At 44.1% G+C, this 13987-nt stretch overlaps 2 protein-coding genes across 2 annotated transcripts in view; both read left to right on the top strand.

Moving 5' to 3' along the window:
* LOC311325802 (uncharacterized protein) overlaps nt 1-5587 on the top strand; it is a 31248-nt gene extending 25661 nt beyond the window's left edge. The window contains exons 18-22 of the transcript XR_014631021.1: nt 1987-2138; nt 2313-2466; nt 2764-2870; nt 4297-4417; nt 5539-5587. The gene's annotated coding sequence lies outside the window, so the exon portion shown is untranslated. The remainder of the gene's footprint in view (nt 1-1986; nt 2139-2312; nt 2467-2763; nt 2871-4296; nt 4418-5538) is intronic.
* A 2228-nt stretch (nt 5588-7815) lies between these two features.
* LOC311325871 (uncharacterized protein) overlaps nt 7816-13987 on the top strand; it is a 15727-nt gene continuing 9555 nt past the window's right edge. The window contains exons 1-4 of the mRNA XM_084458673.1: nt 7816-7951; nt 13318-13481; nt 13566-13622; nt 13740-13943. Of these exons, the coding sequence (XP_084314799.1) occupies nt 7894-7951; nt 13318-13481; nt 13566-13622; nt 13740-13943 (483 nt within the window). The 5' untranslated portion in view covers nt 7816-7893. The remainder of the gene's footprint in view (nt 7952-13317; nt 13482-13565; nt 13623-13739; nt 13944-13987) is intronic.

The following is a 13987-nucleotide window of genomic DNA, read 5'->3' as shown; positions in this document are numbered from 1 at the left end:
ATCAACAATCCCCCCCGGACTCTCAGCTCTGCCATCAGCCTTACCGTTCCTCCAGCCCGTCTGTCCACCATGGGGGCCAGAGCCTTCAGTCGCCATACATAGGGAATGATTTAGCCTAACAGTTTTCGGACACTATGGAACGTCATTGCGTCGGATATTCATGGACGCAGCAAGCAGATGTGCCCAAAATCATGTAAACAACCTGATCACTGATGAGAGAAGGTTGAAATATCAGATAGTATTCATGTTCCATGTTTAATTGAATGATAAATCCTATAGCAACGATTATTTCTGTTGCTGTTGGTTCAACTTCTGTTTCTCGCGCAGGAATGGAGATGAACTCAAACTCGCAGCAAAACAGCTACAGCAATTATATTTTTTATGAAATCCCAGGGTGAGAGCATTCGAGGCGGTGGCGCCAAGACTCTGGAACGCTCTCCCCAGGCCCTGAGAGAGCCGTCCACTGAACTCATGTTCAACAAACTTCTTAAGACACATGTTCAGACAGGCCTTCGGCCATCTATAACTCCTTGATGACTGCAGTTTTCAGGGTTTGCGGGAACACACCTGAAAGAAGAGATGTGTTTACAATTTGTAATAAATCAGAGTCCATGCAGTTGGATACAGTTTTGAAGAAGTCTGTAGGTAGAACATCAAGGCAACAGGTGGAGGATTTCAGATATTGTATAGTGTCCCCCAGGGTTTTATGGTTGATCAGATTAAATTGTGTCATGGTATTGATTTTAAGTGGACACTGTGACGACACATGTCCTGTACCTGGAATAGAGGCACTAACTGCTTGTCTAATTTTCTGAATTTTGTCAGTGAAGAATGAGGCAAATTCATTGCAGGCCCTGGTGGATAGAAGTTCAGAGGCTACTGACACAGGAGGGTTTGTCAGCCTATCAACAGTGGCAAACAAAGCACGCGCATTGTTATGGTTTTTGATGATGTCAGAAAAGAAGGTCTGCCTTGCATTTCTCAGCTCCAGATTATAAAAGTCTCTCTTTATAGATCTCATAACGAACATGAAGATTTGTTTTTCGACATCTGCGTTCAGCTTTTCGGCACTCTATTTTTCACACAAGAACTATGGTCCACTGAGCCACACTCCTCTTCTCTCTCCTTTCCCATCCTTTCACATCCTCTCTCCGCTTCTCCTCTCCTTTCCTCTCCTTTCACATCCTCTCTCCGCTTCTCCTCTCCTTTCTCTTATTTTACTCTCTTTTCTCTTCTCCTCTCTTCTCTTCTCTTCTCTTCATAGACCATCATAGACCTTTGTGCATTATAGGCTACATCAAATCACTGTTACAGTAGGCCTGTGCCTTGAAAGCAAATTTGAACACCAGCCATCTATCCCGACAAATCTGTAGGCTAACATTCAGCATGGATCCATCTTGGTCCACAATCACGCGCACTTTCACCGGTAGACCAGGCCGCAAGGCTGAAAAGAAAATCTGGAACACAAGATAAGATATAAATTGGTATTGGTCTCGTGAAAAAGAGGCTAAATTGGTGGCCGCGACAATGTGCTGCGGTGACTTGGCTATCACCTAATATCGAGGATGAGAATAGCAAAACAAAAGCAATACATACGCGGTATAAAATGTCCACGGTATTAGAACCGTGACATTCCCTGTGTTTATGGTATTATGTTTACGGTATTACAAAATAATGCGCTGCTGAAACTTCACATTTCAAGTTGCTTGCAACGGTTAATTTTGTAATTTACTATAAGCTTGCTATTAATAAACTGACACACTAATGTTCAATAAAGCTGTTTTCCTTCAAAGTAAAATACTTGTTTTTTTATGTGTGTTGGGGAGGTGAAATGCTGTATACCGTGAAATACCGTAAACCGTACCGTAATGTACTAGATACCGTACCGTAATGCAAAAATCCATCTCGGCTCATCCCTAGTGTGTGTGTGTGTGTGTGTGTGTGTGTGTGTGTGTGTGTGTGTGTGTGTGTGTGTGTGTGTAACAGTGGCAGTGGCAGTGGACAGGCTTCCTAGCGGCCCCTACCCCTGACGGTGTGCCTGGGCCCCATCACCAGTGCTCTATCCACCTCAACTGTGAGAGTGTGTAGGTGCTGGAGACTGCTTATAAAGACTGCATGGATGGACGGCCTTCAGCCAGGTACACACACACGCACACACACCCCTACCTTCCGCCTATAGGCTCTTTGCACAAGCTCCACTACTTCCTGAAATTCTACAGGCATCCTTATTTAAGGAAATAAATATGCCTGTAGAATTTCAGGAAGTAGTGGAGCTTGTGCAAAGAGCCTATTATACTGCTCCTCTCTCCCAGGCCCATGTTGGAGATGACCATCCCCTCAGTGCTAGATCCCACTTTGGCGCCCCCTGGTGCCCACGTCGTGTCACTGTTCACCCAGTTCACCCCTTACCAGCTGGAGGATGGCCGGGAGTGGACGAGCAGGACAGAGAGACCTACGCACACTCAGGTTAGAGTCACTCTTTATGGACTTCTCATAGATGGTCATTGGTTGAGTGCTATGCTAAGATTCAATGCATTCCTCTGTGTGTGTGAAAACGCATGCACGCAAACACACACATAGGCATGCATGTACACACACACACACACCCATTTCTATTTCCAGGTGACACTTGTATCTGTTTGATTCTTGATACTTGTGTCCTGTATTGCCTTTACATGAGTTCAATGCAGCAGATGAGGTCTGATTTGTCTACATGCATGCATTTGTGTTTTTCCGTGTGTTTGTGCTTGTGTATCTGTCCAGTGTTTGGCTGGGTGGAGCAGTACGCCCCTGGGTTCAAGAGCTCCATCGTGGGCAAAGACATCCTGACACCCCCTGACCTGGAGAAGATCTTCGGGCTAACTGGAGGGGTGTGTGCTTGTGTGTGCGTGAGTGTGGGTCCATGTACATGTGTATGCATGAGGGAGAGGGCGATAGAGAGAGATACAGAGACAATGAGATACAGAGACAATGAGATAGTGAGAGAAAGGACAGGGAGGTTAGTGACGGGGATTTGTAGGTTAACGTGTCATTGTTCTGAGTACCAGCACACCTCGGTTCTCTGAACCAGGAAGTTGTTTGCATCCTGCAGCTCCTCTTCCTCCTCCTGACGTCCATCCTGCAGACCAGACAAAGCAGAACAGACTCGGAGAGAGTTGGGCAGAGTAGATAAGAACAGAGACAGAACAGCACAGAGCATCAGAGTACAGTAGGTGAGAACAGACAGAGCATCATAGAGTACAGTAGAGTGGATGAGAACAGACAGAGCATCATAGAGTACAGTAGAGTGGATGAGAACAGACAGAGCATCATAGAGTACAGTAGAGTGGATGAGAACAGACAGCATCATAGAGTACAGTAGAGTGGATGAGAACAGACAGAGCATCATAGAGTACAGTAGAGTGGATGAGAACAGACAGAGCATCATAGAGTACAGTAGAGTGGATGAGAACAGACAGAGCATCATAGAGTACAGTAGAGTGGATGAGAACAGACAGAGCATCATAGAGTACAGTAGAGTGGATGAGAACAGACAGAGCATCATAGAGTACAGTAGAGTGGATGAGAACAGACAGAGCATCATAGAGTACAGTAGAGTGGATGAGAACAGACAGAGCATCATAGAGTACAGTAGAGTGGATGAGAACAGACAGAGCATCATAGAGTACAGTAGAGTGGATGAGAACAGACAGAGCATCATAGAGTACAGTAGAGTGGATGAGAACAGACAGAGCATCATAGAGTACAGTAGAGTGGATGAGAACAGACAGAGCATCATAGAGTACAGTAGAGTGGATGAGAACAGACAGAGCGGAGCTTCTGTTTCCCAAGCTGAGCAGCGCTCACTGTGCTGGTTAGGGTTAGGGTTAGGGGGTTAGGGTTAACTTGGCCTCTGCTTTTTCTCTGCTTTGTGCTTTTTCTGGTAATGTTGCACTGCTCTTAATTTGATATTGTGGTCCCACTTACGGTTGATAAAATGCTGTAATGCCTTCAGACTTGTTCTGAAATACATAGGCTGCCATGAATCTGCAGTGGTAATAAGGGGATCTCTTGTTGAGGAAGTGAAAGAATGCAGTAAGTGACTAAATCAGAAGAGTAATTGGGTCAAAGGCAGACAAGGAGAGGGTTAGGGTTAGAGGGTTAGGGTTAGGGTTAGAGGGTTAGGGTTAGGGGTTAGGGTTAGGGTTAGAGGGTTAGGGTTAGAGGGTTAGGGTTAGGGGTAAGGGTTAGGGTTAGAGGGCACTGTTAAACTTTATTAAGGCCTGATTTCATATAGTGGTGTTTTCTTCACCACAGAATATTTTCCATGGGTCCATGTCATTGGACCAGCTGTACCTGGCACGACCTTTGCCCTATCTGTCAGACTACCGTTCACCAATCAGAGGGCTGTATCAATGTGGCAGCGGCTCCCATCCAGGTGGGTAATACAGACTTCATAGGAGCTCTAGACTGTCTGCCCTAGTTTTCTTTGTGTGTGTAGGTGAGCGCTATTGTGTGTGTGTGTGTGTACTGTATGTGAGCGCTAGCGTGTGTGTGTTAGTGCGTGTCCATGTGTGTATCCCTTTGCCTGCCAAGTGTACAATTAGTTGACCTTTGGATTGTATTTGCCACATGTGTGAAGGAAAATAGGTCATTATTGCACTTTTACTGTTCTGCGTGCTAGATATTATAGGAGCATGTACTGTTTAGCTACAGTATATACACATACTGTATACTGCATATGCAATGGGATCATGCCTTACATGAAAAACAGTGTTTATATTACCAAATACATAAATGGTGTAAACCTACCCTAGGTACCCTAAGTACAGCAGATGAACCAAAGAAGGTGTCATAGCTGGAGGTACGCTGGAGAGCCTTGTTAGTGCAAAGGTCAAATTAAAAGTTGTAGTGCTTATTTGAATTTCCTGTGGTTATAGCTTGTTACAATTATAAATATTTCACTTACATTTTATTAGACAAATTGATAACAAGTAGTCAAAGGCACTCCCATCAATTCAAAAGCCTTATCATTATGGAAATGTTAAGCTGACTGTGCCTGTAGCTCTCCTAGCTGACTGTGTTGTTCTCCTAGCTGACTGTGTCTGTGTTGTTCTCCTAGCTGACTATCTGTCTCTCTCCTAGCTGACTATCTGTCTCTCTCCTAGCTGACTATCTGTTTCTCTCCTAGCTGACTATCTGTCTCTCTCCTAGCTGACTATCTGTCTCTCTCCTAGCTGACTATCTGTTTCTCTCCTAGCTGACTATCTGTTTCTCTCCTAGCTGACTATCTGTCTCTCTCCTAGCTGACTATCTGTTTCTCTCCTAGCTGACTATCTGTTTCTCTCCTAGCTGACTATCTGTTTCTCTCCTAGCTGACTATCTGTCTCTCTCCTAGCTGACTATCTGTCTCTCTCCTAGCTGACTATCTGTCTCTCTCCTAGCTGACTATCTGTTTCTCTCCTAGCTGACTATCTGTTTCTCTCCTAGCTGACTATCTGTTTCTCTCCTAGCTGACTATCTGTTTCTCTCCTAGCTGACTATCTGTCTCTCTCCTAGCTGACTGTGTCTGATGTGGCTGAAACCATGGATCTTGGAGAGATGGAGGGGGAAGAGAGAGTGTAAGAGAGAGAGAGAGAGAGATGCATGGCCTCTAGCCTGGAAGCCAGACTCATCACAAAAACAAAAACTTTTCACGATAGATCTATACTTTTTTTTTTCGTGGTGAGTCTGGCTTCCAGGCTATGGCATGCAGCTGGGCAGCCAGTCTCTGTGCCAGGGCACAGTCTCATCCACAGCTACACAAGAAGGACTACCATGTGGTCTAATTGTGAACTAATTGTGTATTTTTGAAGTGTGTATGATTTTTGTACATTTGTAGAGTGAATGACTTTTCTACCATTCCATTCTCAAAATGTTTGTTTGTACCTTTTAACATACTGAAACGCTCCAATTATTTTTATATACATTCATAAAACCCCAAAAAGAAGATCCTGACAAACATTTTCATTGTCATGCTGGAAAATATATTTTGTGAACACTGTACTTTAATTTCAGAATTAAATAAATCCTGCTGCAATCACAAACAGATGTGCTGCATTCTAATTTTGAAGAGCTTGAATGAACCTTGTTCTGTGCTAAATTAAAACCAGGTTTGTAGAGTGATGCAACATTTTCCGTCCTTAAAAGCTCCAATGAACAGTAATGCCCCCTTTTGATTATTGTTCTGTTTCCAGCTTTCAGTGGACACCCACACTAGCATGCTAGCATCCTCTCATTGGCAGCGTTTTCTGGTGTCTAAGTCTGAACCAAAGAGATTGAAACTGCAATTCAGAAATCTTGGTGTTATTTTTGATCATGCACTTTGATCATCACATTAAGTCACTGACCCGAAATTGTTTTTTCCGACTTAGAAATGTTGCTAAACTCTGGTCTGTGGTTTCCCAAGCGGAGCTGATTATTCATGCATTCGTATTGTCTCATTCAGACTGCTGTAATTCACCTGCCTCAGCAAGGCATCTCTGGACCGTCTACAAATGGTCCCAAAACACTGCTGCAAGGCTGCTGACTAATGTAGGTCCAGAAAGTTCTGTCACATCACTCCCATCCGGGCCTCCTTACACTGGCTCCCCACCAGTTTTAGGATCCAGTTTAAGGTACTTGTCATCATTTTTAGAGCTCTGCGTGGTCTGGTACCTGCATACATCTGTGACCTGCTCCACCCCTTCATCTCAAGAAGGCCTCTCAGGTTGTCTGGTCAAGGCTTGTTGGTTGGGCTCCGGCTCCGCTCAAGGTTAAAGACCAAAGGTGACAGAGCCTTCGAAGTCATGGCTCCTAGGCTGTGGAGCCCTTCCATGGGACCTACGTTCTGTGGCCTCTGTCGACTCTTTTAAAAGTCAGCTGAAGACTCATCTTTTCAGACTAACCTTTGTCTAGCCTCCTGTGTTCTTTTATGTGTTTCTTTGTCATTGTTTTTTGTGGTTTTTTTTGCCATTGTTTTTATTTATTGATGTGTTGTGAAGCACTTTGTGACCCGTCTGTGAAAAATGCTATACGCATGACATTTACATAGCCTACTTACAATTATGCCAATGGTCTGAACAAAGGTTTTTGGGGTTGTGATACTTGCCACCTGAATACTTGTGTTGTGGTAAGGTTACCTGTCACTAAACCCAAGCCTTCTGTGTTGTGGTAAGGTTACCTGTCACTAAACCCAAGCCTTCTGTGTTGTGGTAAGGTTACCTGTCACTAAACCCAAGCCTTCTGTGTTGTGGTAAGGTTACCTGTCACTAAACCCAAGCCTTCTGTGTTGTGGTAAGGTTACCTGTCACTAAACCCAAGCCTTCTGTGTTGTGGTAAGGTTACTCGTCACCTGAACTCAAGTCTTCTGGGTTGTGGTAAAGTGGTTGCTCTTCACCCAAGTTTGGTCAACCACTGTCACACACACCTTTTGAGCCTTCCATTCACTCCAAGCCAAGACCCAAGGTTCAGACAAAACCTTTAGCTTGACACAACATGGCAAACTCACCATCCTGCTTTAGGCTAGCTAAAGTTTACTCTGTCAGAGGTTGACTGATCACACAAGCTGCTGACATGGTCGTTGTCAGAGGTCATAGGGGGAAAAAATGATTATAACAAGATTGTTCTCAAAATGTCCTATGATAGTCTAAATGTGTTACCGCAATGCCAAACAATACGATAGCCTACTAAGAATTATGATAATTCATTTTCATCTCATGAAGCTATCCTGTCCCTTTAAGACGTTAGTATGGATGGTAGCTTTACGCCGACGTTTTTACGCCCAAGAGGAAACACTGAGATTCCCGTAGATTCGACAGTGATTGTACTTATGTTAAAAGCGTGTTCTTATGAATGTATACTATCTTATTGAAGTATCTGAGAAAATAATGATTGATGGTCGCGCTCATGAAATTCACCCGGGATATCTGCAGGCTGCTGGGGCTCAGGAGCGGTAAGACATGTTTGGGTTTTTAAGACTTTTCCAACTTTCCTCCCAGTCCGTCAAAAAAAGTTACATTGCTGACTCCCCTGAAATTATAATGTAACACGTTTGGCGTTTGTAACAATTTATCGCAGTAAATTAATTACTTTAGAATAACGCTTAAGTTCTTCAGCGAAGATTGTTGGTTATTTAGTTCAAGACAAGTTTGGAACAATGTAGCGAGCTGCGTCTCGACCGTCCCGCTTGTAACAATGTGGCGAACTCGCCCAATGACGTGAGAGCTCAGGGTTATTTCAATTTACTGGTTCACTAGTCAACATGTTGTGATACCCTGTCACAGAGAATGTGGGGTTTACGGAATTACTCTACACAATAGACTATAGACACAATAGACTATAGACAAGATTCAGACTAATTTACCCGGCAAGGAGAGTTTTACTTTCTAAATGGGCGTTCGAATAAATCTTATTCTCATCTTGAATGTTGTATTCATGAATGTTGTCACTATTTTGCTATTATAACGCACTGATCAAAGTATCTTCTTGAACGAGGCACTGACTCCTGTGACAGGTAGCATTGCTGGCAACATGACGCGTCATGTTATTCCATTTTCATACTTAAGTATCAGATATTAGTTACAGATGCTAGAGGACAGAGAGGATAGCAAGCACCCCCCCCTCTCTCTCTCTGGTCTGCCCCAAATTCGCTGTGGTATTTAGAGTAGCTGAGATTACAAGGTAGCTCTTGGATCCTTGCTTTTTTGGTATGTTTGCCAGAAAGCCCCTGTTCCCTTTTATGAGGGGACTGCTGATGCGGTAGTTACTGTAGGCCTAGTGTACAGCACTGTGGATAGTGGACATGTAAACCTCACTGTTTAATCAATCACATGGACGGCACATCCTTATCAATGTTGCTTCATGTAGCCTACATGTTACAAACACGTGACCACCTCTCATAAACATTGCTTTAGCGAAAAGCTAGAGTAGCCTTTGTAAGATAGTATATGATATACTGAAGTATTTTACATTCCTGTCAAATAAGTTCACCTTTCAACCCAACAGATTACTCAGTGCCTCTTTGTTGGGAAGAAACAGAAAAACCCATTTGTACCTTTTGGCCCCAGATCTGCAGTAATTTATGTGCAAGGCAGCACATTCCTTTATGATGAGGATTTAAAGAAGCGTATGTAGGGTTAGGGTTAGGGTTAGGGTTAGTAGGGTTAGGGTTAGGGTTAGTAGGGTTAGGGTTAGTAGGGTTAGGGTTAGGGTTAGGGTCAGTAATGGGGTATGTAGGAGTCAGTAATGTGGGTTAGGGTTAGAGACTGTATGAGCTAGACTTAGAGAGAGTTCACGTCTTGGATCTTGTCACTTGAGAAGCAGGCAGGACACCGACAGCTGAAATAACCAAGTACCTTGTCTATGTATGGTTGCAGACACTATCCCCTAGCTACAGGGGAATGTCAGGCCAAGATCTGTCTGAGGCCAGCTCAAGACGAAGGGCACCTTAGCACCTTTTGGCTACTTCTGGCACATAATGCACTGTTAAATAAAATAAACATTTCTAAAAAGCATACCGTTTGGGTGATTTTGGTCATCTGACCAAAAGCATCTGCCACGGCAAGACTCAAAAGTTGTCAGGGATGTTGGGTTAGAGGAAGAAGAGTGGTCACCCCATCCCATCCAGAGGCTTCCTAAGGGGTGGGAATGTTAGGATGATTCCAAGGGCCCTGCCCTAAGAGGGGCCCCTATAAACCACTATTATTATTATTTATTATTATGATAAGGTCTAGGTTTGGGGGGCCCAATATTATATTCTTTTTATTTTTTTATTTTATTTTACATTTTCTCAAAACAAAACAGACAAGGACAATGACAAACATACAACACATTATACCCTAGTTCTTGGGCAGGCCAAGTCCAAGACTTGTATAAGTAGTTCATCGAGTCCATATAAATAGTCCATATGAGTAATAGTCCATATGAGTAGTCCATGAAAATTATTCAGTAGGGTCCATGGGAAGAATGGAAGTAAAAATATATTCTTTCATAGGGCCCAACATTTCTAGCAGCACCCCTGATCCCATCCCTCTCTCATCAGATCTGGCCTGGGTCACACACTTACATGCACACTGGGTCATGACACTGCATTGCCATTATTTCAGACTAGCCCTATATAGCTTTTTAGATTATCAGAAGTTTTTTTGAAGTAAGATGACGTTACGCTATGCAAGAATGAGATAGAAATCTCAAGGTGTTTAACTGGTGCTGTGTCCAGTGCTTTACCTTGGCATGTGCAGGGTTTTTCCTGTCTCAGAAAGGGTCTTTGGGGGGTGACTCACACATAATTTGGGGGGGAAACCTCAGTTTTATGCAGAGTAGCCTACCAGCATATATATAGGCCTATATTCTTTGCTGTCATTCTGACTGAGCTCACTTTTCACAATCGCGGGAAATCTCCCAACATGACACAAAATGGATATGAAGCCAAAATGTTTAAGATACTGATAACCTGTCTGTTAATTATCTTGATTACTAGTGGTCGAAACCATGGACAATGCAAGGAAGAGGGATGGGCTGCACTTGAAACAAGCTACAGTATCAAACACATTTGGAGAGGATTTTAATTGCTATTTTTATTCTCAGTTTTTAGCATTTTGGCACTGGTGATTTTCCTTTGGCTCTGGCTAAAATCTCTTTGGGGGCCAAAAATCCTCTATGCAAGAAAAGCTCTGATGTGTATTATGTTGATTGCTGGTTGACTGTGTCTTTTTGCCAGGAGGCTTTCCCGAAAGCATTTCCTTGTGAAATAAACTTGAACTTTGTTCAAGTGAAATTCATTGCAATTTAATCATCACTTTCACCACCACCTCCTCCTCCACACCCTTACCCACAGCTGTTTGTTCTTCTCTTCCATGTTCAGCCATCAAAGTCATGTTCTATTCTGGTACAGATATATCCCACAGGCACTCTGCCTACACAGAACCTGAAGCTGTGGAGAACCCAGCCGAGCTAACGCCAGCCCCGTCCTGTCTCCAGCCCTAGACCCCAAAAGAAGCAGAAGAGTTTGAGTCTGGTGGTCCTAGCATGCCTGCTTCAGAGAGAGATTCAGATTCCTTTATTGTCACATCCTGTATGTACAGGGGAGTAAAATTCTTGGGTTCTGGCTCCCCAACCTCGTAGCAACAACATAATAACACAAGATGATGGCAGTGAACAAGTATATAATAGTAATACAAGCAATAGCTACAATAATCCAAATAGTGCTCAGAAAGCACAGACCTCCTCCCACTAATGCATTTGTGCACACATGTGCGTGCGAGCAGGACATGTTTGGTATTGCTGCATTTGTTAGATTAAGAGCTCTATGCCAGTCCAAACCCTGTGTCTCTGTGACCTTCCCATGTCCAGATACGGCTATTTCAGTTCCTCTTACTGACAATGAATGGGGCAATTTTTTCGCGCTGAGTCCAAAAATAAATGGAGGTGAATGTCTGGCCATGTTTGGACGGCTTGTGGACCCGCTCCGTGATTCGGATCCACTCCAAAATTGAGTGGGTTCTAAACCGTCCCATGCTACACCCCTCCACTGAGTTTCATGAAAAGCGGTCTGGTAGTTTTTGCGTAATCCTAGTCTAAAAATGAATGGAGGTGAATGGCTGGCCCAGACATGTTTTCCCGTGATTCGGATCAAATCCAAAACTTAATGGGTTCTAAGTTAGACCATGCTGTACCCTCATTTTGTGAAAATATGTCTAGTATTTGCATAATACAGCTAACATACGACGAAAAAAACAAATAAACACATGCCACCAAAAAATGCGATATGACGTAATAGAAGGCTCTAGATGAATGGTCCGATTAAGAAACATGTGAATGAAGATTCTCCATTGAAGGGTCCTGTTAATCTCTACTAGGCTTAACCTGTGTCAGGGAAACTGATCCTTTATTGGAACCCTGTGTGCCTTTTACATTTCAGGCAGTAAGCAGATCAAGGTATTTAGCCTTTATCCACAGTGGCTGAAAAACAGTGGAACTCATCCAGGGAAGTCCACACCTGCTCCCCCATGGAAGACCCCTAGCAGGAGGAACACAGTACTGCTCCTCCATGGAAGACCCCTAGCAGGAGGAACACAGTACTGCTCCTCCATGGAAGACCCCTAGCAGGAGGAACACAGTACTGCTCCTCCATGGAAGACCCCTAGCAGGAGGAACAAAGTACTGCTCCTCCATGGAAGACCCCTAGCAGGAGGAACACAGTACTGCTCCTCCATGGAAGACCCCTAGCAGGAGGAACACAGTACTGCTCCTCCATGGAAGACCCCTAGCAGGAGGAACACAGTACTGCTCCTCCATGGAAGACCCCTAGCAGGAGGAACACAGTACTGCTCCTCCATGGAAGACCCCTAGCAGGAGGAACACAGTACTGCTCCTCCATGGAAGACCCCTAGCAGGAGGAACACAGTAGAGCAATTTGTGCTCAGTTTGATTGCTTGCTCATTCTGTCTGAGGCCCGGAGCCATCTGGGCTCTGGGGAGACTTGATGAACACGGTCCCACTTCTGCTTCGTCTGTTTTGCTCATATTGGTTAATGGCACTGAGGGACTGAAGGGCATCTGATTCCAGAACTCTTTCATCTTGATATAGAAGTTGTTTTAAACAACACTGCACTGTACTCTAGACATCTACAGTTGCATCTGATTTCTATATCAGTTGGATCGTAGTTGCATCTAGTTTGTTAGATTAGAGCCTAGAAGGGCTCTAATGTAAACTCTAGAACTCTGATAGAACACTAGAACTCTGATAGAACTCTAGAACTCTGATAGAACTCTTACAGTTGCTTATTGTTATTTTTTTATTTTATTTGTCATTTTTCATTTTGCCTGCCATAGACTGAGGGACAGTGAGTGAGTCACCTGACACACACCCTTGTTGTTATATCTGATAACACAATAAAAAAAAAAAAAAAATATATATATTTACTGTTCCTCGCTGATGCATATCGACAACAGATCATTAACTTTTGTCTTGTCTTAGCCTGTGTTTCTTTGCGATAGTAATCTAATTAATGTTGCTTTTCAATGTCCAAATGCTTGCTTTGGCAATATGTACAGTGCTAAGTCATACCAATAAATTGACACATTTGAATTGGGCTCTAGCACTCTGATGAAGGCTGTAGAATTCTGATGTAGGTTCTAGAATGATAAAGTTGGCACACACTGATGTAGGCTCTAGAACTCTGATAGAACTCTGATGTACTCTGATAGAACTCTGATGGAATGATATAGGCCCTTGAATTATGATGTAGGCCATTTAGAGGGCTCTAGAACTGCGATGTGGTCTGCAGGACTGGGTTCTGATGTCATGTGTTGTTCCCAGACGGCCCCAGCGCCCAGCAGCAGGAGGAGGAGATGGAGTGTGGGGCCGCGACCCCTGACCCCTCAGATGATGCGACCTATCAGGACACCCTGAACGGGGAGGAGGACCTGAGCGAGGAGGAAAAGGTCAAGCGACGAGCAGAGCGACGTAGAGCCAAGAGGAAGGTGAGGACACACACACACACACTGTATACAGACATGGTGAGTCATATGCTTGTGGATGTGTGAAGTAACTGCTTCTCTTCCTAGCGTCGTCGGGAACGCAAGAAACTTGAGCAGGTTCAGAAGAGTGAAAGCACTGAACAGGTAGAAACACAACAGATCCGTCATTTCAAACAAGTATTAAATATACTATAGATATGGGTTTTCATTCGAGGTATTTGGGTGTGCATACGTGCGCGCGTGTGTGCGCGTGTGTGTTAGGATGATGAAGACGAGGACGGTGGAGCTGAGTCTGAGTTGGAGGAGAGTGAGTCAGAGGTGGAGGGAGGAGAGGAAGAGGAAGAGGAGGAAGTAGAAAAAGAAGATAAACCAGCCATGTTGTGCTCCAGGGATGCGTGTGCTCCATCTGCAGCCCCCTCGGCCTCCAGGGGTCCCCAGAAAGCCCCCTCCCACCCCAGCGAGGAGGTAGGCACCGGAGCGGAACAGAGAGCAACGCCTTCACTTTTTTT

Source organism: Borostomias antarcticus (genome assembly GCF_949987555.1).
Source record: "Borostomias antarcticus genome assembly, chromosome: 25".
Classification (NCBI taxonomy): domain Eukaryota; kingdom Metazoa; phylum Chordata; class Actinopteri; order Stomiiformes; family Stomiidae; genus Borostomias; species Borostomias antarcticus.
The sequence above is the reverse complement of the archived record's forward strand: the minus strand, read 5'-3'. Positions and strand labels throughout refer to the sequence as shown.